The sequence below is a fragment of the Triturus cristatus genome, chromosome 10, assembly GCF_964204655.1.
Source record: "Triturus cristatus chromosome 10, aTriCri1.1, whole genome shotgun sequence".
NCBI lineage: Eukaryota > Metazoa > Chordata > Amphibia > Caudata > Salamandridae > Triturus > Triturus cristatus.
Genome location: NC_140593.1, coordinates 195,470,245 through 195,497,708, shown reverse-complemented (window position 1 = coordinate 195,497,708; position 27,464 = coordinate 195,470,245). Strand labels below are relative to the sequence as shown.

The window sequence follows — 27,464 nt, the reverse complement described above, 5'->3', positions numbered from 1 at the left end:
AATGTGGTCCCATCAGTCTGGTGAGGACCACATTTAGGTTCCAGACTGGTGAAGGAGGGTGTCTTGGAGGAATCACACGTTTGAGTCCCTCCAAGAAAGCTCTGATGGCAAGCACTTTGAACAGTGAGAGGTGCTGCCTGTTCTGAAGGTAAGCTGCCAGTGCGGTTAAATGTATACGGATGGAATTGTATGCTAGATTGCATCGGTATAAGTGTAATAGATAACAGATAATGTTTTGCGTTGATGCATCCAGTGGATTGATGTCATTACTTTTACAATAAATGACAAATCTTTTCCACTTAGCCGCGTAGCAGGCTCTGGTAGTGGGTCTCCGTGCCTCCTTGATGATATTCATACATTCTGGAGGCAAGTTTAGGTAGCCAAATTCTAAGATCTCAGGAGCCAGATCGCCAGGTTCAGCTGTTGCGGATCTGGGTGCTGAATCTCGCCATGGCTCTGCGTTAAAAGCATGGGTGTTAGCCGTAGTCGTTGATGCGGTACCACGGAGAGTTCCAGAAACGTGGTGTACCATGGTTGGCGTGCCCACGTTGGAGCAACCAGGATGAGCGTCAGTGAGTGTTGCCTCAGTTTGCGTGCCACCAGCGGTATTAATGGTGCTGGGGAAAAAGCGTACGCAAATCTGCCTGACCAGTTCATCCATATTGCATTGCCCAGCGACTGTGGATGTGGGAACCTGGCGGCAAAGTTTTGGCATTTTGCGTTTTCCCTTGTGGCGAATAGGTCTATCTCTGGATGACCCCACCGTTGGAAGTACGGTTGGAGTACTGATGGATGTAACTCCCACTCGTGTATTTGGTGGCTGTGTCTGCTGAGTAGATCCGCCATCTGGTTGTCCTTGCCCGGGAGGTGTTCCGCCATGAGGAAGATGTTCCTCTGAATGGCCCACTTCCACATGCTCTGAGCCAGATGAGACAACTGTGGGGAGTGTGTCCCTCCCTGCTTTTGTATGTAGTACATGGCGGTCATGTTGTCCGTCCGGATCAACACGACTTTGTTGCACAAGTGTACTTTGAATGCCTTCATTGCAAGGAAGATTGCCATGAGTTCCAGAAGGTTGATGTGCATCCTCCTTTGCTGTGTCGTCCATAGTCCCTGCACTGTGTAATTGAGTACATGAGCTCCCCATCCCTGGAGAGACGCGTCCGCCGTCAGTATGATTTGTGGGACAGGCTCTCGGAACGGTCGGCCCTTGCAAAGGTTTTGTGGATTCCACCAATGCAGAGAGTTGTATGCCCGACCGCTCACCAACACTAGGTCCTTCAATTGTCCGTGAGCCTGATTCCACTGACGTGCCAGGCACTCCTGAAGCGGGCGCATATGTAACCTCGCGTGCGGGACTATGAAGATGCAGGAGGCCTTCATGCCTATCAACTGCATAAACACTTGTGCCGGTAGTGAGTGTTGAGGTTTGAACTTTGTTATGAGCAACTGCATGCTGTTGATCCTTACTGAATTGGGCTGTGCCTTGGCTGCCAGAGTGTCTATGGTCGCGCCTAGGTACTGCTGTACGTGGGTGGGTTGAAGGTGGGACTTTGGATAATTCAGGGAGAAGCCAAGGCTGTGAAGAAGGCGAATGGTGTGGGTTACGTGGTTGGCACACTGCTGGGCCGACCTTCCCTGGATAAGCCAGTCGTCCAGATAAGGATAGACATGTATGTGCTGTCTCCTTAAGTGTGCCGCCACTGTTGCCAGGCACTTGGTGAACACTCTGGGTGCCGTTGTTACTCCGAAAGGGAGGACTTTGAACTGGTAATGTTGGTTGAGAACAGTGAACCTGAGATATTTTCTGTGTGATGGGTGTATGGGTATATGGAAATACGCATCTTTGAGATCTAGTGTTGTCGTAAATTGGCTGCGATTAAATTAGCGTTAGCAGAATCCATCTGGTATTTACAGGCTATCCTGTACATTTTGTGGAATCCATTTTGTATTTCTGGCAGCCATTTTGTCTTCCCTTGTGCTCTGTTTAAAGGACTGGCTATACTTAGACTCTGCTACCCTGCACATGCGCAGGAATATCTAACTGTCCATGCATCTGTTTTTAGTCTGTAACTATCAGGTTGTTTCTACCAGAGTCAGCAACTGCTAGCTCCTCCTATACTATTTACGGTGCATTTCTGTATGACCATCTATGTATGTAACTCTTCTCATGTATGCTTGCATCGTCCTTTTCCTGAGCCCCTGTGTGGGTATAAAAGACCCATGGTTCTTCTACTCTGGGTGCTACCTTCATTCAGCACCACAGGGTGCTGGGTGAATGTGGTTCCACCTCCTGAGGTTTAATAAACTATGTATTTTCTATTTCAGATTCTGTGCCAACTTCTTTCTAATAGTCTGAGGACTCTGTGCAGAGAAGGGCGAACCCCTTGCACTGGTAGGCCTAGCTGAGGCCTATTTTCTACAATTGGCGCCTCAACTTGGGGCTCATCGGTGACTCGGATGCCCAAAGGATTGGTCGCGACGAAGGATTGGAATCTCGCTCTGGACGTGATCACTGCCCGATAAGACCAGAGTCTTGGCATCCACGGCGACTTTTCCTTTCTTTCTGATCTGACCATCCAGGTGGCACCGGTCCTCGACTGAGATCTCTTCTGTTGATTCACCGTGCAGTGACCATTTGGTCGATTTTAGAACTTGGCAGGATGAATCTGAACACCAAGTGATTGGTAAGTGTCTGCGGCGCTTGCTGTTGGTTTTGATGCCTGTGATTGGTAAGGTAGTTTAGTAACGCTTACTGTGGCTTTGAGTATGGTATATTTTGTGTTGGCCAACTTGGTTTGTTTTGACATATGTGACTTGCAATTCACATAGGCAGGTAATGAGGAGAATTTTCTCTAACTGAATTGATTTGAACGGCACATCGTACTAAAGGTACCTTAAGTGCTACTTTGATTATAATATTGCATATTCTGCACTATTTTTTGGCATATCTGTCTTTAGCACACTTCAAAAGATGTGTTGCCTTTGGAATGGTACCAAAATGAAACTTGATGAAGCACAACTGGCGCCCCCTCGGAGGGGACGCCTAATAGGGATATGTATATTAAGTATGGTCTTTCTTCTATAATGTACAGCGCATTATGGAATAAAAATACTTGTAAGTGGTGACTAGTACCCCGAGGAACTAAATATGTACATAAAAGGATCCTGGTCTGTGCACTTAGTAACATTCATAAGTGATGAGATGCAGAGCGTTTTTTTTTTGGTGTTCTGCCAGCCAAATCTGGTGAATATGACTTGCAACTAGTATTTACAAATGGTTTGGTTTAAGTACAGTCTGTGGGCTGTCTTTTGTTTCTGTCTTAAGTGTTGATCTGTGGGTTAAATGTGTGTTTACATGTTATGGTGTGGTAAATTGTGTTTTGGATGTTGCTAGCACTGGAAAAAGCGTGTGATTGAATGACTGTGAATATGTGAAAGAATTCTGAGAAGTGAAATTGTTAAGGAGTAAATTTAATTTGGTCTCATCACCATCAATAAGTCGCAAAAGGAAATTGAGAGGGGTGTAGCAAGAGAAAGAGCAACCCCTGTGATTTGATGACACCCTTAATGTACAAAAGTATTAATGAAGAGTAATTAGGGACCCGTTAAAAGTTTAGCTTGGAAAAATTGTGGGTATTTCGAATTTGCAAATTGTTCCTATGCAGCTTTGTGTTCTTGGTGGTTCAGTGAGCCAATGTGCTGGGTCCACAGGGTTGTAGGTTCTAATTTAAGCTGAACCTGCTAATCTGAGAATTGAACCTAAATTTATGACCCTTGAAAAGAAATTGTATATTAAAATAAATGTTTCCATAGGGCAAATTATTGCAGTTTAGATAACATTAGGAAGGCTTTTTGTCTTTGACAGCTTCAGGGCTGTGCAAGGCAGATTTTGACCTTGCAGCTTGTAAGGTGGGGGCTAAAAATAGAGGAGTGAACCAGGAGGTGAAATCACTGCTTAGAAAGCTTCACTGACATGAAAATGTGTAATGCTTGCAGCAGGACAGCCTTGGAGAAAGGTGGGGGCTAGGAGCACTCGCTGTGGCCCGGTTCTGCGCTGAGGTTTAGCTTCTCTGATGAGACAGGGCAGCTGAGGAACGAAACCCAAGGAGCCTTCCTCTGCCCTATTTTGTGCAAAGACCAGTTAGACTTTCCATAGAAAACTGTTTTTATTTTTTTTTTAAACTGTTGCATTAATCCTACACAAAAAGTAAAATGATGCTCTTGCTTGAAATTTTAAGGGCTATATGCCTATATAAAAACGATTTTCCAATTGAGAATTAATTTTCTCAGTGGAAATTGTGGCGCAAAATTAACATGGATTATCGGATAAGAGTTTTACCTTTAGAAAGTTAAAATTAAGATGACCTGTGTAAAGAGAAAAACGAAATTGTGTGTTTTACAATAGACTAAATTCAGATACAAAATGTCACAGCATTTATCTTTTGTATAGGGTATTCAAAGGCATTCACATTATACAGCACGACAGATTTGTGTTGGCTTGAAGGGTTGACTTGCAAGGCGTGTGAATTTCGACACCTTTACGTGTTAAACAGCTGTGTCAACAAGACCATTTCTATTTCGGACTCCGGCTACAGAGAATAGTTGAAGTCAAAAACACGGAGTAAAATTCTGCATTTCAGACTGCTGTTTCCAAAGTTAGAAATGTAGTTTCATTATTTTTGCAGATTGACAGTAGGGATTTCTTTTCTTAATGCCTTTTTTTTAAAATAAGGATAAGAGTGGTTTTTGATGTTCAATAATAATGGCTGTCCTTCATTTAAAAGTGGCGCAGACTCAAGATGTTTCAAGATAAGCTTCTGTGCTTAGGGCTAAGAATTAATGTGTTTCAATATAATAGGCAAGGGATGCAGCTCGCTTTTCATATGTAGACTCATCAAAATGATTAGATTTATTAACAAAAAATATATTTTGATTATATAAAAAAAAAAATGTTATTTCAAATAGGTGCAAAAACAAATTCGTTTTTTACTATTTATAATGCCTAATAATGATACTGTGACCTCCTAGCATCCAAATTGCATTTAAGCCGTGCTATACAGCAATAGGGGGTCAATTACATGTGAAAATGTCACTTTACCCAGGCGTACAAAACTCATTTTTATAAGGGTATACATTATACATTTTTGATGCCACATCTCTGGGATATGTAGAGGACATTCTGGGGATGACTATTATGCAAAAACATTGTAGGATGTTAATTTTTAAGTGCCCTGAAAATCAAAGTCGAAATTGGGTAAAAATTCACTATTTAAATGAGTTTTCTCCAGTCAGATCAGTTTTTAAACTGCCTTACGCCCCAGTAAATGCACATATGTAAGCATAGACCATCTATACTGCTAGACAAACGCTTGGCACACTGCTTATACATATCAATGTACAAAAATTGGCAGAAGTTATTAAGCTTACCTCTGAAATTGCTGGTAGACACACAGAGTGGGTTTTGCTGCTCTGTCTTCGGTCTTTAGGGTCACTTTGACTTGGAAGCACCACATGAAAACCTTGCATGCATGCTGGGGAACAGCTGCATAGGTTATAGGTCAAAGTCCTACATTTAGAAGCCTGTAGGGCTCAGCACAACGTTGCTTTGACATTTCGACATTTGAAAGACGAAATGGCAGGGGAAGAAAGAGGTTTTTGCTTACCCTTTTTTTTTTTGGTAAAAGCAAGTTTTTGTGTGCACTCAATGCACATAGTATATGTGACCTCTCTTTAAAGGACAATGGCTCTGCCATATATATATAGTATAAATGTTTTTAGGGTTGAATTCAGGAAGCAATGGGATTCAGTTTGACTTCATGCGGTCTCATGTTGCACTAGTACATTTGCTAAAGGAATATGTTCTTTGGCTAGCTGAAATGTGCTCTTTCGCTCCTCAGAGTTTGTTTATGCCCAGTTGCTACAAATTGGGGTTGATAGTGTTGACAGAATGAAACCTGGTACAGGTTTCTTACCGTCAAAACTGGGGAGTGGAGGCTAGCTCCTCTACAAATTAAGGGTAGGCAAATTTATGTGTTCTCTCTCTTTTTCTTACTTTTTTTTGAGCCTGTCTAAACTGTCTGTGAAATAACCATGAGACATTAAATTGGCTATTCAGTAATACTGTTTTAAACATTATTAGCATTAATAAAACGAATAAATATATTTTGCTATGTTACTACCCATCCTCTCTGATGGAATTATGAGAGGATGAGTAGTCTAGGTTGCTGTTTCCTTATTTGATCTTTAAGGGGAACTAGCTGTGGGTAGTTTTTGTTTGAAAATTCTTAGTTCTGTATGTAATAGGAATCCCTGTTAAATTAGCAGTGTTAGATTTTCCTGTTGCTCCTATAACATGAGAGCATGGTCCTGAGTATACAATATAGGTGCTTTAATTAAGAAAAATCATTTTAGAAGTGTCTGCAGTCCTGTACAAATAATGCAATGTTTAGGAGTAAAACGTGTATAACATTTCCTTTTTCTTGAGGGTCTTTAGAAATGAACACAGACTTCCTTGACTGCTTGGCATTGGGTGACGTATTACTCTTGTTAGTTCACTAAAGAGTTTTTATACTTGCTAATAGGTCCAGACTGTTGTTTTATTTACTCTCACATATATGAAAGTGGTTCCAGGGTGCCTTGTTAATATATGGGGCGTCCCTGGACTAGGAAGTATTCTGAGACTATCCTCTCTGTTGATAGATTATTTTTGTGCCTTGTCTAAAGACCTTTTGTTCTGTCCACCAATAGATATTTGCTGCTTTACAACCATTGCCAGAGGGGCGCGTACATCAGATCCAGCTTGAGGAGTCAGCACCAGTCCAGCTTGAAGTCAAAGTGAAGGTAACCTGCACAGGCACTGCTGGCAACCAGGACCTCAGTGAAGGTAGAAGGCCGGAAGCATTGTGATGAGCGTACCCCTGCTACTATCTTGGGCGAAAGACGGGGTCACAAATCAGAAAGGAGAAATCGTGGATCAAGCTTTTGATGCCCAGCCGAGAGTCACAGACCGACCAGGAAGGGAAGAAGGTTTTTGCTTGAGGTAACCCCCTTTGAAACAAGGGTTGCTTCAGAGATCCTAGCATCAGGCCTCTGAATCCTGGTCCCAAAGTGGCTGTAAAGGAGATACCTGGGCACACTGAATGCAATCCATGGCCCCAACGAAAGAGCAGTGTGCCAGCAGAGCAATACAGGAGTTAGGGAAGGACTTGAGTTCAGGGTACAGGTGCTGTGTCTCTGGTGCCTGTTAGATTGAAATGAAGAAAACTGGTGCACTGCCTGAGACACTGGACAGGATCGCTGAGCGCATTTGCCCTGGTGGGTGATTGCCCTATCCTGAAAGAAGAAACTTTTCCCTTGAAACTAGGCCATGATTCCTGAGTTGCGAGTTGTGCAGCTCCACCGTGGGAACAACAAGAGCCTGCCTGTGAGGCTCAAACGGACACAGGGAGAAGACTCCCCTCTGGTTGGTTGTACAGCGGCTTTAATTTCCCAAGGACTTCTTTTTCTTTTTGTTGAAAATGTACCCCATTGATCGTCCCATTTTTGAGGAGGAGCAACCCTTTGCAGCTCTTCGTCCTAATTCTCATGGTCCTCCTGGTCCCCTGGATCCAGGATCATTTTTGTAAATAATATGTCTGACTGCTTTAATGTTTGTATTGGGTATAATGATAGATACTCTAGCCCTCATAAAGGAAACACTGGAAAAGTCTAGCGAAAATGTTTTTATTAGATATGTACTGTTGGATACTTTGATATTGAAATTGATGGTAACTGAAATGCATGGGAACCTTGAAAATGTTTTTACTGGATGGTTCTAGGATTTGCTAAGGACTAGAAAGCTAATAATTCTGTTTCTGATAATAGTAATTACTCTCTCCTGCTATCTGTATGACCCAATTCTCTGTTCCCTTTGTACTTCTGTTTATACCTCATACATACCCGCTTAACAATATTTAGAATGAGAAATGCCCACCTAGCAATGAATTAGGAAATTTATGAAAAGAAAAAAAAAATGTTATTAAAAATTAATATGCATATTTTTCATTTTTCCTACTGGATTATGGGAGATGTCTTCAGCTAACGCTAAAAGGGTCGTCTGTCGTAAATTGGCTGCGATTAAATTAGCGTTAGCAGAATCCATCTGGTATTTACAGGCTATCCTGTACATTTTGTGGAATCCATTTTGTATTTCTGGCAGCCATTTTGTCTTCCCTTGTGCTCTGTTTAAAGGACTGGCTATACTTAGACTCTGCTACCCTGCACATGCGCAGGAATATCTAACTGTCCATGCATCTGTTTTTAGTCTGTAACTATCAGGTTGTTTCTACCAGAGTCAGCAACTGCTAGCTCCTCCTATACTATTTACGGTGCATTTCTGTATGACCATCTATGTATGTAACTCTTCTCATGTATGCTTGCATCGTCCTTTTCCTGAGCCCCTGTGTGGGTATAAAAGACCCATGGTTCTTCTACTCTGGGTGCTACCTTCATTCAGCACCACAGGGTGCTGGGTGAATGTGGTTCCACCTCCTGAGGTTTAATAAACTATGTATTTTCTATTTCAGATTCTGTGCCAACTTCTTTCTAATAGTCTGAGGACTCTGTGCAGAGAAGGGCGAACCCCTTGCACTGGTAGGCCTAGCTGAGGCCTATTTTCTACAGTGTCGCAAGAAAGTCTCCCTGTTTGAACAACGGCAGCACCTGTTGCAAGGTGAGCATGTGAAAATGCTCTGATAGAATGTAACGGTTTAGAGGTCTTAAATCCAGTATGGGTCTGAGAGACCCGTCCTTTTTGGGGATCAGAAAATACAGTGAGTACACTCCTGATCCCTGTTCTTCTGCTGGCACGAGTTCTATGGCTCCATTTTGGAGCATACTGAGAACTTCCTAGTGGAATAAGTGCAAGTGCTCTGCGGACATAGGACGGTGTCTTGGTGGTATGTTTGGTGGAGTGGATGTGAGCTCCAGACAATAACGTACTGGACAATGTCTCTCACCCACCTGTCTGTAGTTATGGACTTCCAGACCGGCAGGAACTCCTGGAGTCTCCCCCCGACAGGTGTTACGTGGTCGGGGGGCAGTGACAAGGCGTCACTGTTTGTTGGTGGCGGAGGACCTGGAGCTGTTGTTTCCTCGGCCTCTGCCTTTGACGTTGTTTTCACGGTATCCACCTCTGTTATTCTTATTATAGGTGGTCTGTGTACCTTGTTTAGTGTAATGCGACTGTTGGGAGTTCTGGCCTCTAGATGGTCCTCTGTTGGTAGAGCGACGAAAGGACCCACTCCTAAACTGCTGTGATTGCAGAGCCCCCATAGACTTTGCAGTCTCTGTATCTTTTTTGATCTTTTCTAGGGTGGTGTCAACTTCGGGGCCAAAAAGAGAGTCAGGGTTGACAGGTTGATTGAGTATCGTTGTCTGTATCTCTGGTTTGAATCCTGAGATTCTCAACCAAGCATGCCTTCTTAACATGACGCTGGTGTTAATAGCCCTAGCTGCAGTGTCCGCTACGTCAAGAGCGCACTTAATGGAAGCGTTGCTTATGAGCTTCCCTTCTGTAATAAGCGACTCTGCTCCTTCCTTAAACTGATTTGGGAGGTGCTGTAGCAGTGTCTCTAGGGTATCATAATGCGCCCTGTCGTATCGAGCCAGAAGTGCCTGAGTGTTGGCAATTCTCCAGATGTTAGCTGCCTGTGCAGCAACTCTTTTTCCTGAAGTTTCCAAGACCTTAGACTCCTTGTCAGGGGGAGGAGCATCACCCGTTGTCTGTGAATTGGCTCTCTTCCGAGCATTGGACACGACCAACTAGTCCAAAGGCAACTGGCCTCTTATGTAGGTAGGGTCCACAGGAGCTGGCCTATATTTTTTGTCAATCCTAGGGTTTAGTACTCTCGCCCTTGTGGTTTCCTTAAAAATGTCAGTTGCCGGTTTTAGGACCCCCTTCAGCATGGGCAGAGTCTTAACAGATCTTTCTGAGGTAGAGAAGGTATCCATCAGAAAATCATCCTCAATAGGATCAGTGTGGAGCTGTACATCATGATTTTTAGCTGCTCTCTCAATCAAGGCATTGAAAGCAGCAGTATCCTCAGTAGGAGATGATTTTACCACATATGCCTGTGTGTCTGGAGCAGTATGTGGGTCCCCTGTACCAATATCGTCCACCCAAGGTTGGTTCTGATCTTCAGGGTCAGTGTCCACAGGATAAGTGTCCTCAACATCACCAGCATCCCCTGCATCCACATCAAATTGTGTGGGTGAGAATGACTGAGGCTCCTGGTCATAATATGGAACATGTTCTACTAGAACTGGTGACGTGGTCCTCTTCTTCTTCAATGGAATTTTGTATGGCTCCATTGATTTCTCTGGCAGTATCTTTCTTTTATATATTGACAGTCTAACAGTCTCCGCATCGATAAACTGCCTTGGCTCCTCATCTTCCTGAGGTACTTCGACAGCTCTCTGTCCCATTGGCATTCCTGTTGGTGCTTCGACAGGTTTCTTCGGGTCGACCCCTTTTTGCGGCTCGAGACCCTTCTTGGCGTCGAACATCTTCGGTCGTACCGCCGGTGGTAGACCGAATTTTATGTGCGTCGACGCGATGTGAACTGTGCTGACCGTCTTCGGCTGCGGGGGTGCTTTTGCGCCGAGCATGGAAGCCGTGTCGTGGATGCGGAATAACGACTCCGACACCTTCTTCTTTAGGAAGGGAGACGGTGTTGTCGAGTCGACACGTTCCGTTGATACCCTTTTGGACGTGGCATCTAACCCCGAACTAGACGCCGTGTTCTCGACACGAGGACCGGGATGGGTCGGCCGTCGCGAGGCGCTCTGTAGTTTTGTGTCAACGATCCTCGGCGCCGATTTTTTCGGGTCGGCAACCTTGACCTTGGTTGTCGGCGCCGTCTTCAGCTCGACGTCCCCATGAAGTCTCTGTGCGTCGACGGCCTTCTTGTATTTGTTCGGCTCCGAGGGCTTCACGGCCTTGTTGCCGATGAGAGACTCTTTCACTTTCGGTTTCGAGGTAGGTGCCTGTGCCTTCAGTTTCGATTTCGTTTGATCGAATGATGGCGCTTTCGATACCGATGGCTCTTTAGGGTAGTTCGTAGCCGGGCCTTTATGCGGGGCTGTAGAACGAGAGGAATGATCTTGGGTAAGGCCTTGTGGCGATCCCTCGACCTGAGCCTTATCGAGTGCCTCTCCAGGCCCTGTACCGACATGTGGGCCTAGCTCATCTTCTTAGCCATCTTCCTCGGCCCCAAGGGCCTCCTCGTCGTCTTCTACCTCTTCGACGACACCATCTTCCTGTTCGTCTACTATACACTCGTCTTCAGCATCATAGTCCGATTCTCGCTCCGAAGCCGGATCCGAGAGCTCCCCCCGATCTTCAAGGTCCACGACCTCCTCATCTTCTGTCCCGAAGATGTTGTCCGGGTTCGGCGTCGCTTTCTGCGCCTCGAGCCGAGCTGCTCGACGAATGCGAAGGGTCTTCTTCGATCGAAACCTGGAACACGCCATACAGGTGGCTTCGTCGTTGTTTAGAGAGAGGCACTTGTTGCACACCGGGTGCACGTCGAAGCGAGCATACTTAGCGTTGCAAAGAGGGCAACGCTTAAAGGGGCTATTCGATGTCTTTGGTTCCATCGTTGATGATCTACTCGAGAACGCCCTCGACAAATATACTTGGCGCCGAACGAAAACAATACCGACGAAAGTAAAGGCCTAAATACTCAAAGAGCTAAGATTAGGACATCCAAACCCAATGGCGGAAAAAAACAATCTAAGGATGGAGGGGATGCCCATGCGCAATGTAGTCCAGGGGAGGACCCACCTATCTCGTGATACTTCGAAGACTCTTCCAGGACAACAATGTGCAATCATCCGGACCCAACACTAGGCGGCGATCTATGCACAGATATGAATTCAGCAGCCCACATGCCTCGAACACTGAGCTCGGTGAAGGGGGCGGGTACGCGTGCAAGAATAATCTTAGCAGGAGATGAGAAAGATTCACCCCTATGAGGTTGCCCACAGAGGCCCAATATTCCATCAGTGACAAGATTCTCATTCTGCACACATAAGGCACTGTGAATGATGCGCATGCACGCCTAAGTCATGTGTACATAATGTGCACACTGCAGCTATCAAGGCGCTGTCCAGTGTATAAGTCCATATGCACCCCGAAGATGTTTGTAAGTTGGCATCAATGCATAGCCAGCTGTAGATATGAACTTACATTCCTAGAATGTGTGTATTGTGCAGAGAATGTAAACAGAAGACATCAATATATGCCCCCATTATGAGTGCATCAGCCCTTTAAAAGTATGTCCGAGCATGACACTAAATTGGGTAGACTATCCATAAGTATAGAGAGACACTCTGCTGACAGGTAGTGGTGACTCTGTGGTGTTGGCTCCCTGTGCCGCAGACCTCGGGTCAGACGCTCCCCTACAACCTAGCTCACACACACTGTGGTGGCAGCAACAGCACGGGCAGGAAAAGGGTGGAGCTGCTGCCATAGCCCTTGCTGAAAGTGCCAGATGTGGCTCATAGGGTGGAGGCAAGGAATAGAATGCAGAAGTATGAACAGCACCGGCCGCAGTAGTGGTCTGTTTGTACTGTGAGTTGGGCCTGCCCTGAGCACAGCTCCCTGGGTCTCAGTGATCGGCCACTGACCATAACATCTACCCTCCATCTGCCAAATCCTTGCCAACCCTGTGCCATTGGGCTACTCTCCAGTTGCAGCCCCTCCCTACCGTACCTTAGCAGCCAAGCATATGCATTTTAAAAGTTTTAGAATGGTGGTCTGAGAGCGGAAACTGAGGTAGCAAATAGCGAGCCAGGAAGAGGAGCCACAGACCTAATTGCGTCTGGGCTATAAATTTTGGCTGAGAGTGCTACTCAGGTGGGTGGTAAACTCCACCACGTGATGGGTGGCAGAGCTTTTGCCGAACTCCATGGTCCAAGCGGAGCGCAGAGTGGCAAAACTCTGCAAACTTCGTCATCAGAGAGGAGCCACCCGTAATTGTTTGTAGTTTCATTTATATAGTATTTCCTACCTCAGACAAATCGCGCACTGCAAGTCCTTAACGCAAACGTCAGTAGATTTTCTACATAGTATCTAGTACGAACAAGTATGCATTATGGGTAATTATAAAAAAAGAAATGTTTTATTTTTCACCAGAAAAGAATACTTTTGCCAAGATTAACCCCCTCCACCACGCCCCCATAAAATATGGGTGGTTAACCTTTCTTTTACACTTAATCTTTTACAAAAAAAGTTTATATTAATTATTCACATGATGTGCATACAGTTTATGGGTTAGAATTATAAACATGTGTCTGTCCCATCACAAGTCATAAAATAACCCCAACATAGTATCCACAAAACCAGTAGATTTTTTACAGTAGTAAATCCAATCTGCAGGTGAAATGACTGCTGGCATTCATTTTCTCAACAAAGCTAATGCCTGTAGATCTGCTTTCACCTTTTACCTCCTGTGGTTTTCTCTAGTGTGGTATTTTCAATGTGCTTTGTTCATAATTTTCCATAATTTTCTCCAGTAATATTTCAGGTATAAGCCTCTTCTTTCATGTTAGCTCAGCATATCATGAATTCGCCTGATTGCTACCTTATTGATTGGCTTTAGTTTGTTTAAGGCTGTAGTTAAGGCTGACAGGCACTAGTTTTTCTAGGGCTCAGAAAAGAAATAATTTAATTCTAAGCACTAATACAAGTTAAAGCCAGCCTCTCATGTCCCTATCTCCTCGTCTCATTGGCTGATTTTCCAGATGGTCAGTCAGTAAGATGAGGAGGTAAGATCATGGAGTGTGAAGCATTCATTGCTGCCTGCATATGTCTACTTCACCATTCCAATACTTCTCTAGCTGCCACACTTGTATCCAGCCTTTTAACCTCTTGAACTCACCTCTACAGTTTAGCTGTCTGTGCTCATCTTCCTAAGGTCTCAGGAATTGAGAAGATGGAGTGGGAACGGGAAGGCATAGCACTACTATCGTAGCCTCTCACTTGATAAGTACTGGGTCACATAGCTTTTTCTACTCACCACAAGCTGCTTGGAGGACAACACCAGTAGAAACAACACCATTTTCACCTGGTGGTATATAGTGTAAGTGGATTGTAGAGAGAAGCCAAGTGTTCTGAATGTTTGTGAATGGATGTGAGCGAGTGTTGCAGAGACGTTTTAAGGCATGGATAACTTCCAAGGGGGAGCCCAGGGAAAGTGAGCTCTAGTTCTAGCTCACATGTGTACTTTTGAATCTTAACAGTATATACATATAATTCAGTATTGTTACTCAGCATATTGCTTGAATTTACAAAAGATGGGTAATAAAATTAAAAACTGATCCAAAGAGAGGCCCCCAAAATATTTCTCATCCAGCACTTGTGTGATTGTGGAGGCCAGCTTTAGAGAAGTTGAAGGGGACCAGAGGGATTCATCTTTGATTAATGGGGCACATATACAGTTTAGTGTGGGTATTCTTAGTGTTATACTGGCAATTACTACATTATAGTGCCCATCCATCTGTAAAATAACCTTGTTGGCCCTGGTGAAACACCCAAAATATGGCATATTTTCCTGGACTACCCTGACCTGCGTAAAGATCCTGTCACATGCATATAACCAGCCAAACTCTAAATCAAGCCTTAGGGCTTTTCAACTATGGCTGGGAAAATATTTGCCAGTTTCACATATGGCTTCGACTGTGGTTGGATAATCCTTGGAGGTCTTGCTTAAAAAATAAAGTTACCTTAGAATATATTAATGTTTATCTACAGCGGGTACGCTGAGGTGGCTCACGGAACAACGCTGGACGATCCGACACTCTGAGACGTGCCGCGTGCGTAGGACACACGGAGGATAGTTTGTATTTCTTACAGCGGGTACACTGTAATATCAAACGGCAGCAGTTCTCGAGGTGCCCAGGTATGATCTGTGCCTTGTGTAGACTGTTGTAGACTGCTTTGCCAAAGCCTTTACCTAGAAATATGACCTCTCTGACTCCACCCTACCAAGGGAGTCTTGGTTGAAGTGGGCTCTAAAGTCATCATTGGAAAGCTCCGGGCCCCTGCTGAAGCCCATCCATCATAAAGGACCACTGGTTATTCCTAAGTTTGTACTTTGGGTACGTGCTAAAAATACTGAAAACAGAGCTCAATGTATTTAGCCAACTTTCCATAGCTATACAGTATTTTATAATTAAGTGTACAACATATTTAGCAATGTTTTCTAATTAAAGAACCCCCTCTTTTTTCTAGTGTGCAAATTATATCATTCTGGTTTCCGTACACCAGATCAAGTTATAAAAATGAAAGCACTCCTTTTAGAGAACACTACTGAGCACCGTTCTAGGTTTCGATGCCCAGATGTGCCCTTTGCTGGTTAGTAATACACTATTGAAGAAAAATAGCAGCCTGTTAATACAAGTGTACTTTAAAACATAATATTTGACTTATGTAGCACAGAATAATAAATAGCTGAAAATACCTTGGCAGTACTGACAATCTTCCAAGTGATGGATTACCATCAATGGCTTGTTGCTGGAAAGAAAATGATTTGTTTATATATTAATGATACTAATACTAATAATAATAATAATAATAATAATAATAATAATAATAATAATACTGTGTGTTACAATAAAGCAAACATCTGTAGTTACCTAGTGATAAACAGGACCTGAGTAGGATCATAAAGTAACAAAAGAACCATGGTTCCCTTTACAAAGTTCTGCACTTTAGCATTTCAAAAGACCACATTTTGGTAAATTACAGTTAATATGACCCACTACCAACAGTGCACAGGGCAGCAAACAAGTTGAAAATAATTTAAAGGAAAGGAGTCTGGATGGACAGAAGGCTCATGAGTGGGAGTTGGAAAGAAGCAAAGAGACGGATATAGTACAGGAGTAGAGGAGCATGGAGAGAAAATAGTTACTCTTCTGCACTTCAAGCAAGGTCTGACATCAGCACTGAAAGGCTATTTCACCCATTTAAATCTTTGTGAGACCTCAATGCTCCTGGGTGGAACAGAGACAGGAATAGGGATTAAAACCTTTAAATTAGGAGCAGGAAAGGGAGATAGAGAGCAAACATCATGTGAAAGGTACTGATCGAAAAGCCACACTTATTATATGCTATGTATTGGAAATAATAGGTCTGCCTCCAAAGCTGTCTGTAGCCAAGACCTAAAAAGCAGCTGGGGGACAAGTGTCAGACTGCCTTAAAGGGCAATCAGGCATTGCCCAAAGGACTGGTCAGACATGTCAGCATATGGGCTGGATTTTACACTGTTTGAGACCTTTTTTGTGGTCTGCTGGGTTGGTTTTTACTGTTGATTTCCCTGCTATTAAAACAAACATTGTCTGCATCAAGCTGAAATCGATGCACATCTTCCATACCCTACAAACCACTTATACAGCATGTCTTTACAAGTTAAAAATTACCCCAATTTCCATACATGGGTCCCTTTTTAGCAATCTAATTTTTTTTTTAAACAAACTTTATTAGGTCACAGAACACAATGCAGTCAATCCCCGTCCCCCATAGTCCTCCCCCCAGCCAAATCAGGACATCTTGCAATAATCACCCCGGCACATAAGCTACCTCTGTACAGCATTCACCCCAATAATGTCCGTGCTACTAGGTAGTGCATCCACAGGAGTAATCCACCATGAGTGTGCGAGACAGCTAAAACACCCCCACCCCATCTCCCAACATCCCCCCCAACGAGCCCCTCCTCCCTACCCACCCACCCAAGCCTGTCGCCCGTACCTATCAGAAGTACATGTACATCAAAACCTCAGCCACCACCCGTCGAGTCCGCCTCCCAGCAATCCCAACAGACAGTACCGCAAGAGCAGAGGGGGGAAGCCCTGTATAGTGCACTCAAGGAACCGGGGTCCCGTCATCCCCCACCGGATCACCCCCATCCCCCATAACCGAACCTTTGAACAAGTCCAGGAGAGCCATCCATGCCCGGGCCCCTTCGTGCGATCTTTCATTGTCACTGCGTCGAGCCAAGCACAATCTATAAGTCCCCTCACTTCCCGCCCATTTCTCCATTTCCCTAGCCCACCGTAAGAAATTAGGGCCCTGCCGCGCCTTCCAATGAGAAGTAATCTCCCGCTTGGCCAGGACCAGCCCTAGATCAATAAACCTACTGGTGATCTTAGTCTTTGCTGTGTGCGAAAAGCCATGTAGCAAGCAGACCCCCGGGCCTACCTCCAAGTCCCTCTCTGTCACCGTCAGGAGTAGCGTCGCCACTTCCTCCCAAAACCCTGTCACCTGCGGACAGTCCCAGAGCATGTGTAGAAAAGTCGCTCCACTATAACCACATCGGGGGCAAGCATCTGGCCCACCAAAGTACTCAGCTATCTTGTGAGGGGTAAGGTATGCCCTATGAAAGATATAAAACTGTATAAGCTGGAAGCGTGCATTTCGTGTACACTTCCAAGGACGCTCCATGATTTCCTCCCAGTTTTTGTCCGTAAGAGGCGCTCCCAGAGCCGCCTCCCACTTGACGCGCAGGGCAGCCAGGGGTCGCCGCATATCACCAGTAATCCGCCTATAAAGGCAAGTCACCGCCTTATAGACACCCGCTCCCATCACTACATACTGACAGGCAAGAGATGTGTCCGGCTCCATCATCCCCTTCCGCCAGTGCTTTCTGACGGCCGCAGTCAAGGCTGCATGGAATAGGAAGTCCCCCCGCGGGAGATCATGCCGCTCCCTAAGGTCGTCAAAAGGTAGCAGGTTACCATCCTCATACAAGTCTCCCAATGTCATAACTCCCGCCTCCTCCCAGGCCAATAACCGGTTCCAGTCTCCCCCGTGGGGTAGCGCCTCACACATTCGCAACGGGATCTCGGGTGCATAGGGAATAATCACACGCGCCCTCCTAGCCAACCGCGCCCAGCATTGTCGAACCACCCTCAAGTCCGGAGGAAGTGAGGCATTCCTCATCGGCACCCGGAGCAGCACGCACGATAATTGGGACCAGCTCGGATCCGCCCCTCCCTGTTCTTCCGGACGCCTGATGTGCCCCGCCACCCACTTCATGAACCACTGGAGCTGCGCAGCATGGTAATAGGACTCCAGGTCCGGCAACGCAAGGCCTCCCTCACTCCTAGGACGCTGTAGAGTAAGCAGCGCTACCCTCCGTCTCCCCGCACCCCAGATGAACCCCGTAATCAACGAGGTCAGCTGAGCAAATAGCTTTCCCGGAATCCAGATTGGAAGAGTCCCAAAGTAATAAAGAAATCTGGGCAAAATCACCATTTTCACTAAGGCGACCCTGCCGGCCACCGACAATGGGAGAGTGCCCCAAAACTCAAAGCAGGTTTTCGCCCCTCTTATCGCTCGCCCCACGTTACCCTCTAACAAATCAGCGGGATCATGATAGATCCTGGTTCCCAAGTAAGGCAAACACCGGGATTCCCATGGGACATCCCCCTGGCGTAGCAACCCCTCTGGGCCCGTGGGAAATAGGCAAGACTTGGTCCAATTCACCCGGAGTCCCGCCACCCTCCCCAGCGTCTCCAGCAAACCCCGCGCCCCTTGTAAGGCCTCCCCAGCATTCGGCAAGAAGAGCAGTAGGTCATCCGCATATAATGCTATGTGCTGCTCTCGTCCCTCGACCAGTAGCCCTGGAAAATACCGCCCCAGCCTAGCATGAGCGGCCATGGGCTCCATTGCCAGTGCAAATAATAAGGGGGACAGCGGGCACCCCTGTCTCGTTCCCCGACCGACCGCGCATGCACCAGATATCAAGCCCCCCGTCCGCACCCTAGCAGTGGAAGCACTATAAAGAAGCGCCGTCCATTGAACAAAACGTTCCCCCATCCCAAAAGCCCTCAAGACATCAAAGAGGTAAGGCCACTCCAGGCTATCGAAAGCTTTTTCAATGTCGACCGCAAATATGCAGGCCTCCTCCTTGTCATAGGAGTCAGAACCCAAGATGCGCATCAGTCTGCGTACATTCATTGCAGTATTGCGGGTGGGAATGTCCCTTTTTAGCAATCTAATCTACTAACTTGTGCCATTTTTATTTTGGTGCCATGTGCTTTTTTCTGTTCCATGTCTGACCCTTCAAGGGACGATTTCCTGTCCAAGGTACATTATTGTAGACTTAAAATGCACTTTCTTCTCAAGGTCTTTCCTGTTAAGGGTTCATCTTTTAAAAAAAAAAAAAAAAAAAAAAAAAAAAAAAAAAATGATTATCAGCATTCTTTATTGCATCCTGTCTAAGCTAGCCCTTGTATTTAAAACTTTCTTTCAACCTAGACGTTTTGTTCCTCATTTCTCAATTGAGCCACAGCTTCTCTTCCCTTATCATGGATAAGAGCATTTCTGTAAACTTCTGCCAGGGCAATGAAAAAGAACTCTGACAATACAAAAAAATCATCTGCCAGTGGAAAGCAATATGGAGAAGATACTTTTGGAATAAAATTCTGGCACAGTGTAAGGGTGAGCACACTGACTGTAGACACCACAATATTGATGGCACACAATATTGCAGTAAAGAATATCAAACATTTTAAAAATTGACAGATAAATTACTCTAGATTTCTGAGATGTCATCAAAGATGTCACTGACCATGTCATGAGGTCATAAGCAGTGCATTGTGGGGACTAAGTTATAGATAGCTCAGGTCACTATAACTGCTGAATTTCAATGGTTTCATACGAATGAAGTCTGAGCCTTACTATAACGTCTCTTTTTCAGTGAATTACTAATATTATTAAATATTTTTAATGTGCATTTCTATGTTTTTTTAACTACTAAGTGCATTTGCACAGTGCTGGAGAAAGGGGACATGCCTCCGAGGAGCTCTCAGCAATCCTGCTGTAAGGGACTTGCTGTTGGTAACAGGAGGGCTTCTTGGCCCCCATCAACTCTCAGCAGCCATAGGGACTTCATTCCCCAACAAGTAGTCCGCCAAGAAACGCATTTGCAGAGGGGTGGACAAAGGGGGCGTGCCCTCCGACAATCTCTCAGCAATCCTGCTGTGTGGGACTCCCAAAGACTCTCAGCATTCAAGGCGACTTCATCCCCCAACAAGTATTCCACCAGGAGGCGCATTTGCAGAGTGGCGGAGGAAGGGGGCGGGCCTCGGATGAGCTCTCACCAATCCTGCTGTGTGGGACTTACTGGAGGTAACAGGAGTGGTTCTTGGCCCCCAAGGGCCCTCAACATACAAGTGGACTTCATCCCCCAACCAGTAGTGCACCAGGAGACGTGTTTGCAGAGTGGTGGAGAAAGGAGGTGGGATCTCCGATCACCTCACAGCAATCCCACTGTGTGGGACTTACTGGAGGTAACAGGAGGGGTTGTTGACCCCCAAGGACCCGCACCAGCCAAGAGGACTTTACCCCCCAACAAGTTATGCTCCAGAAGTCCCATTTGCAACGTGACTGAGAAAGGGAGCGGGGCCTCCATCAACTTCCCCCAGGTTGTTTAAAAAAATAAAACAATAATTAGGGTTGGGCCCATTTTGGCTCCAGGGACCCCATTCCAGGGGCCCAGCCTTTTTGTAATGGAGGAGGGAGCCATGCAGCCTCCCACCCTGGGCAGATTTCAGCCCAGAGGACCCCATCCCCTGGGGCTGTGCCTTTAAAAAAAAAAAAAACTAATAGGGGAGGGGTGCCATGTGAGCTTCCATCCCTAGGCTAAAATCGTCCCTGGATACCCCATCCCCTGGGGCCCAACCTTTAAAAAAACTTATATGTCAAGTAGGTGAGAGGTGCGCGCCTCCCTCCTCCCTGGACTGATTTAAATACCGGGACATGACATTGCTTTCAGACACAGTGAGCTGCTAAAGATGCAGCTCAGTGTGTCTGAAAGCTATTTGTCTGTGTCCCTGCTCCCTCGACATTGAGCAGAGAAATAGACGAATGTTCCGCTTCCACCATTTGCTGTGGCGTGGCGGGAGGGATTAAAGCTCTCAAAAAGCAGGCAACTACATAGAACAAACTGCTGCAGATTATTTTAACATTAATATGTATGTTTTATTTGCCTTTCCCTGAATAGAAAGTGAGTGCATTTTATAACTTCAACCTAATGACAATATACAGGATTCTGTGAAGGCAAAAGCTGCAGCACATCTGCAATTTTGTAACACAGATGCAATAGAATTTTGTTTTCGCTTTAAATTCCGAACATTTGTAGTTCTTTCTATTATTCCCAAAACATGTAAAGTAAACATGAGGCAATATTGATTCTTTGGGCAAGATTGAGAAAGGTCATTTGCACTCCTAAACTGAACTTGAGTGGAGAAACTGTTTCACATTTAATGGACATTCACAAATGTGAACGTGCAGGGGCGTAACAAACACCCCCGCAGCCCCCGCGGTGCGGGGGGGCCCCCAGTCTTCAGAAAGTGAAGGGGGCCCCCTCAGCTCTTCGGTGAGAGCTGTGAGAGAGAGGCTTGCTTTAGACTTGCTTTGCTCTAAAGCAAGCCTCTCTCTCTCTGAAGCAGCCTGCCCTGAGCTCCCGGGCTGACCGAGAACTGAAGACAAACAAAGTAGCAAGTTACATTGTTTCTCTTCAGTCAGAGCCGGCCAGAAAAGGGATGGAGGTGGGAGTGGGGGCCCTCAGGCCTGGGTCTATTTGTACCTTATATGACCAGGCACACAAATGCATCTACAAACACACACACTCTCAATATTAACTTGTTTTTTATACTGCACTTATGCCGCTTCTAAGCGCTGTAAATAAGAGATGTGATTGTTAACCTGAACTCTGTTTTCCCATTTCAGAAAAATGGAAGGCCGAGTCTACTTGTTGACACTTGAACTCTTTAACCCAGAACTGTTCATTTGTTGGCAGTGAGACTTCAGCTCACTGAGCCATCGTCCCTGTAATAAAACCTGTTAGAAAAAACACAAGTATGTGTTGTCGCAAACATCAGTACATCAGCATCTGATCATCAAAGAGTCCGATTTACATTAATTCGCTAGAAATTGCTGCACGAGTTCTGATACGTGCAGACAGAATGTGTGTATGTATGTGCCTGTGCGATGTATTTCTATAGGATAAACCTAGCCAAAGGCAGCAGATCGCTGTACAGGGACAAAGGCAATGGTCGACCAGTTAATCTGGGTGGTGTTGGGTGTGCCCACACGGAACCCAACTGTGCTTAAAATCTGACATTTAAACGGCCCCTATCGAGCCCTTTGTTTATGTCATTAACTTTACAGACAATTCTGGTAGAAACAGCTTGTGAATTCAGTTACTATAATTCGCCAGCAAACAAGCACTGCCTGTGCCAACACATAGTAAACAATCTACCTGTGAGTAAGCTAAAGTGAATGCACTCATGTACTGCATCTTGACGAACTAGTGCTGCCATGCAAAACAGTGAGCTTCCCTGACCTTTTGTCTGTGAACCCTTCCTTGGAGTTAGTAGCCAATACCGTCCACAGGCATTTACAAAGTGGCCTCCGCTGGTGCCGTGCGCAATGACGTCACCTTCGGTGTCTGCCTCTCAGTCTCGTACATTCCTGTGCTCTCTTTCTCGAGCCTTCAAGTCACAGAATCTTTAATATCGTCCTAGCAGTAGGAGCTAGAGATGGCAGGGTGCTAAAAGTAGATGAAAGGGGAAAAGGAAATGTGAGAAGTAAAGATTCATGCCAACCTTAGACTGCCAGCGATATCACCCTTGGCATGTTTCCCCATTGTCATCAATGGGCCATAGGGAGTGCATATGGATGAATGATGATACATAGAAGTCCTTGGACTGCCCCTTCGTCACTTCTAGGTGTATCCTTGGAGCAACCATCCTGGTGACGGTGAGCAGCACATGTCCTGTGGTGTGTCACTCCTCACTCCAGCCAGACCTCGTGTATGGGCTACCGATCCAAACCAGTAACCGCGGCCCTCATCCTCCTGGACCTGTCAGCCGCCTTCAACACGGTCTGCCACCGCACACTATGAACACACCTCTACGAAGCCGGAATCCAAGAGAAGGCCCTGGACTGGAATTCCTCCTTCCTCTCTGCCAAAACAGCGCGTCCACCTCTCCCCCTTCCGCTCAGAAGCCACCGAGATCATCTGCGGCGTACCCCAAGCCTCATTGCTCAGCCCAACGTTGTTCAATGTCTACATGGCACCGCTCGCACGTCAGCACGACCTCAACATCATCTCTTACGCCGACGACACCGAACTGATCTCCCTCACTAAGGACCCCCACACCGCCAAAACCAACCTCCATGAAGGAATGAAGGCCGTCGCCGTCTGGATGAGGAACAGCCGACTGAAGCTGAACTCGGACAAGACGGAGGTCCTCATCCTCGGATCCACCCCCTCGGCCTGGGACGACTCCTGGTGGCCGACTGCACTAGGAAGACCCCCAACACCCACCGACCACGCACGCAACCTAGGGGTCATCCTCGACTCCACCCTCTCCATGACAATGCAGGTCAATGCCGTCTCCTCCTCCTGCTTCAACACCCTCTGCATGCTTCTCAGGATCTTCAAGTGGATCCCCACCGAAACGAGAAGGACGGTCACCCAGGTCCTCGTCAGCAGTAGACTGGACTACGGAAACACCCTCTACGCAGGAGCCTCGACCAAACTCCTGAAACGGCTCCAACGCATCCAGAACGCATACGCACACCTGATCCTCGACATCCCTTGCCGCAGCCACATCACACCCCACCTGAGTGACCTACACTGGCTCTCTGTCAACAAGAGGATAACCTTCAAACTCCTCACCCACGCACACATGGCACTCCACAACACAGGGCCAGCGTACCTCAACAGCCGACTCAGCTTCTACACCCCGACCTGCCAACTCCGCTCCGCAGACCGCGCCCTCGCCACCGTCCCCCGCATCCGAAGCGTGACCGCCAGCGGCAGATCATTCTCCCACCTCGCCGCCAACACATGGAACACCCTCCCCATCCGCCTACGGCAGACCGAAGACCTTCTGACTTTCAGAAGACTTCTCATGACCTGGCTCTTCGAACAGTAGCAGCTTTGCCCCCCCTAGCGCCTTGAGACCCTCATGGGTATGTAGTGCGCTTTACAAATGCTATGATTGATTGATTGATTGATTGATTAACCACTAGACACAGTGGTGCTCCTCTGTTGCGCACGAGTATACGCTATAGTTAACCAACCTCCATATAACCATTGTATGCCAAAGGATGTTCTTCAGTATATTCTAATGGCCTTTACCAGGCAAAGTAAGTTGGGGTCAGATATACTATTTACAGGTTGCAAAATACTATTTTTGCAACTGGTAAAGAATTTTAAGAACTGACCTTTGTACTAATCGTCCGGTTCTTTAAATTTCGTTCACAGTCGGTTGGAATTTGATCAACCTTATAAATATCAAAGCAGCATCAGAAAGGGGTCTTCAAGGGCCAGGCCCGCTCGAAGAACTAGGCACAAGTAAATGTCTTGGACAAGGCCAGGGGAAGGGTGACGTTTCCATCTTTCTTATCTGAAGAGATGCATTGTATGTTGCAGCATACATCTTCTATCTGGCTGTCTAGAACCCACCTCTCTAGTGCCTAGGAGCTTTCCAAGAAGTTACCCAGCAGATCACACTAACTATGCAAATCTATAAAGGGAAATGGATGCGTTCTCCCACATCAGCGTTATATACTTGCACTCCCCGTGCAGACGCGTAGCTGAGATGTTAATGTATGATACATTTGTTTTTGAGTTTCCTTTAGCTACTATTTTCTTGGGGCTAGGTTTGTTAAGGAAGGATGTTGTAATGGTTTGATAACTTAGATACGATATGGGTAGGGGCTTACAGACTTCAAGCACCCACATCTCTTGTTTTGGAAAGGAGCGCGCCTGAATTTTCAGGAGAGCTGATCTATTCCATAGACAGAGTACCATGCATGCAATCACTGTCACTGTCTTTGTGACCTTTGACACAAGGGCCTTGCATGGTCTCCAGCTATGTTCATACAGCTCAGTGGCAATCAAGAAGCCCAGGTTCACACCAGAAGATACATGGGCTTCAATTGGAAATCTCTGCGGCATATTATCAAGCCCATTATCGCCGCTTTAGCGGCAGTTTGCTGCCACTAAAGCGGCGATAATTTTAACGCCGTTCTTGATAATATGCCCCTTAGTCATTTTTTGGTAAAACGCAAGCACACAGCCAGTCTGCTTTTAGTTATTTAGGCTCTCCCATTACAAAGAAGGGTGTTTGATGTATTTCTTCACTAGCTCTGATATATTGTGCCATTTTGATTATATTCCTAATTAATTTTGTAACTGCACTAGATTGTACCGACTCTGTTTAGGGAAATGAATAACATCTCCAAAAATGCAACATGCTATTGGCTCGAAGGTCAGGACTTCTGGAGTTTGTCAAACCTGGCATAGCTGACTTGGTGGGGTGTCACATAATTTATTTATTTTAAGTTTTTATAATTGCAAAGGTTGGCTCTGTTCTCAATATCTATCAGATATACAATCTCCTCTTCATCAGGCCCTCAGGCTGGTATTAATGTATAGTAAGTTTACCAGATAGGCCATGTCACCAGGGGCACCCTATTCAGGGCCATCTATTCTAGCATTGTAATTTGGAATCTATCTATCTGGCCAGAATAGAGAAATATGGCTTTACATTTTAAGGATCGTATATAATATTAATCTTTGCAATCAAGACAACCAAGGAAAGTTTTTCAGAGTGAGGAAATATGAATTTTATGATCAGTTATGTCCCCTATCGTAGACCCCAACGGTTCCATGTACATGCTATACGTTCCCTCCTGCTCCAGTTTTGAAGACGCAAATATATGTGCGTCCACCGTCAACATGTCCTCTTTCAGATCCACTATGAATGGGTCAGATATTCCTTTCCTAAGTATGAAAGGCCACCGACTTTATGTGGTTCACTTTCCACATTTTACAGATTCAGGCGAGTAGGCCCGAATTCTGTCATCAAGCCTTTTCCTGCCTTCTGCCTCTGAAAGCTCCAGTCTGAGCCTGCATCTGTGACCATGAACTTTGTCTCACTCCCTGCGCGGCTAACGGTGCCTGATCCAGCCCGTCGCCTGCCAAAAAACTGTATTTCACCTTCAAGATTATCTCCTCCGCCCCTCATCCGATGCATTCCTGTCTAGTAGTTTAGGTAAACATTCCTCCAGCTACCGTGCAAAGGGCCAGGCCTCGCTGTCCTCATGCAAGTAATTCATAGCCCTGTTACCATGGAATATTCCTACCCCCTCGCATCTAGTGTAGACACTTAGACCCTTGTACACGCACTAACAGTCAGTATAGTCAGTATAGAATAAGATTCTATCCTAAGAGACCTCTCTTTTTGGATAACACAGTTCTTTAAACATAGGATATTAGATATGATTTGGGATTAGGTTGACATAACCCCAGACTTCTGTCTCCACATGTAGAGCTAAATGTCAAGTCCCTTTCTCCCTCTAGTTGCACGTCAATCACACGTCATGCGGCTGCGCACGCATCTCTGCCAAATATTTCTGCTGACATTGCAGGATTCTCTTATGGATCCACCCACTTGTGACATCATGTATAATGACGTTTTCTAGTTATGCCTATTCTAGTTACGCATGCATATTCTATTTTGTCTTATCAGTTGATACGCCTACTGCATCTGTTTCACTGTAATGCCTTTTCTATAAAAATGATTACCTGTCAATAATATATGCCCTTCCTTCCTGAACTTTCGTGGTGATGGAATAGAACGCCTACAATTCGAATTGTATTCCTTTGTATAGGAATAAAGCCTTTTTAAAACCTCTAATACCACGGATTCTGCCTCTCATTTTACTGAGTTATTCTTAATAGACTTTACCGCATAAAAAATAGTACCGGTAACGAAATATTTACCACATAAATTGGCGCCCGAATAGGGACACTTTCTCATCTCACGCGCCGGCGGTGCGTTGCAGGCCCGGTCTCCTGCCACAGCTGAACGGACAAAAACGCATATCTGCAGGATTTCCTGTATCTCCCTCCGGCCAAGCGGGGACGACTGAGGCTGCGATCAACACCCAGACGAGGCGGTGAGAAGTGCGAAGTATCCCGACCAGAGCCTAGCTGAGAGAGCAAGATCCGAGGTATACAGAGACCCGCCAGGTTCCGAAGTTCCGAGTCCAGTCGAGTCGAGTCCAGTCCGGTCCAGTTTCAGTTCCGTTCCGAGGCCTTCCATTCCGAGCTACCCGGTGAGTACCATTACCGGGGAGGCATTTAACGTGCACATAGTCTGTGCCGGTCAAGACGGGTTTGGGTACACAAATCCGGTCTGCACTGTTTTAGCAGTGTATCTGTACTGTTTAGCAGTATATATAGTATGTTTTGCATATAAATGAATATAAATAAGTATTATCTAGTGTCAGTATAATGTCAGTAACTAGTTTTCTATTAGTTATCATTATTCGTAAAACTGTTAAGTGTTAAATGTTTTAAATACGTTCTATATACTGTGGTGTGAATGACTGT

At 45.7% G+C, this 27,464-nt stretch overlaps 1 protein-coding gene and 1 long non-coding RNA gene across 2 annotated transcripts in view; one reads left to right on the top strand and one right to left on the bottom strand.

Annotated features, from left to right (window-relative positions):
* LOC146789198 (anterior gradient protein 3-like) overlaps window positions 1-27,464 on the bottom strand; it is a 125,600-nt gene that overhangs the window by 25,572 nt on the left and 72,564 nt on the right. Inside the window, exon 4 of the mRNA XM_085630796.1 lies at window positions 15,507-15,559. Coding sequence (XP_085486922.1) covers window positions 15,507-15,559 — 53 coding nt within the window. The remainder of the gene's footprint in view (window positions 1-15,506; window positions 15,560-27,464) is intronic.
* On the top strand, window positions 1,870-8,561 carry LOC146789199 (uncharacterized). The gene is made up of 2 exons (XR_014970035.1): window positions 1,870-3,912; window positions 4,020-8,561. It is a non-coding gene; the product is annotated as an uncharacterized LOC146789199 (long non-coding RNA).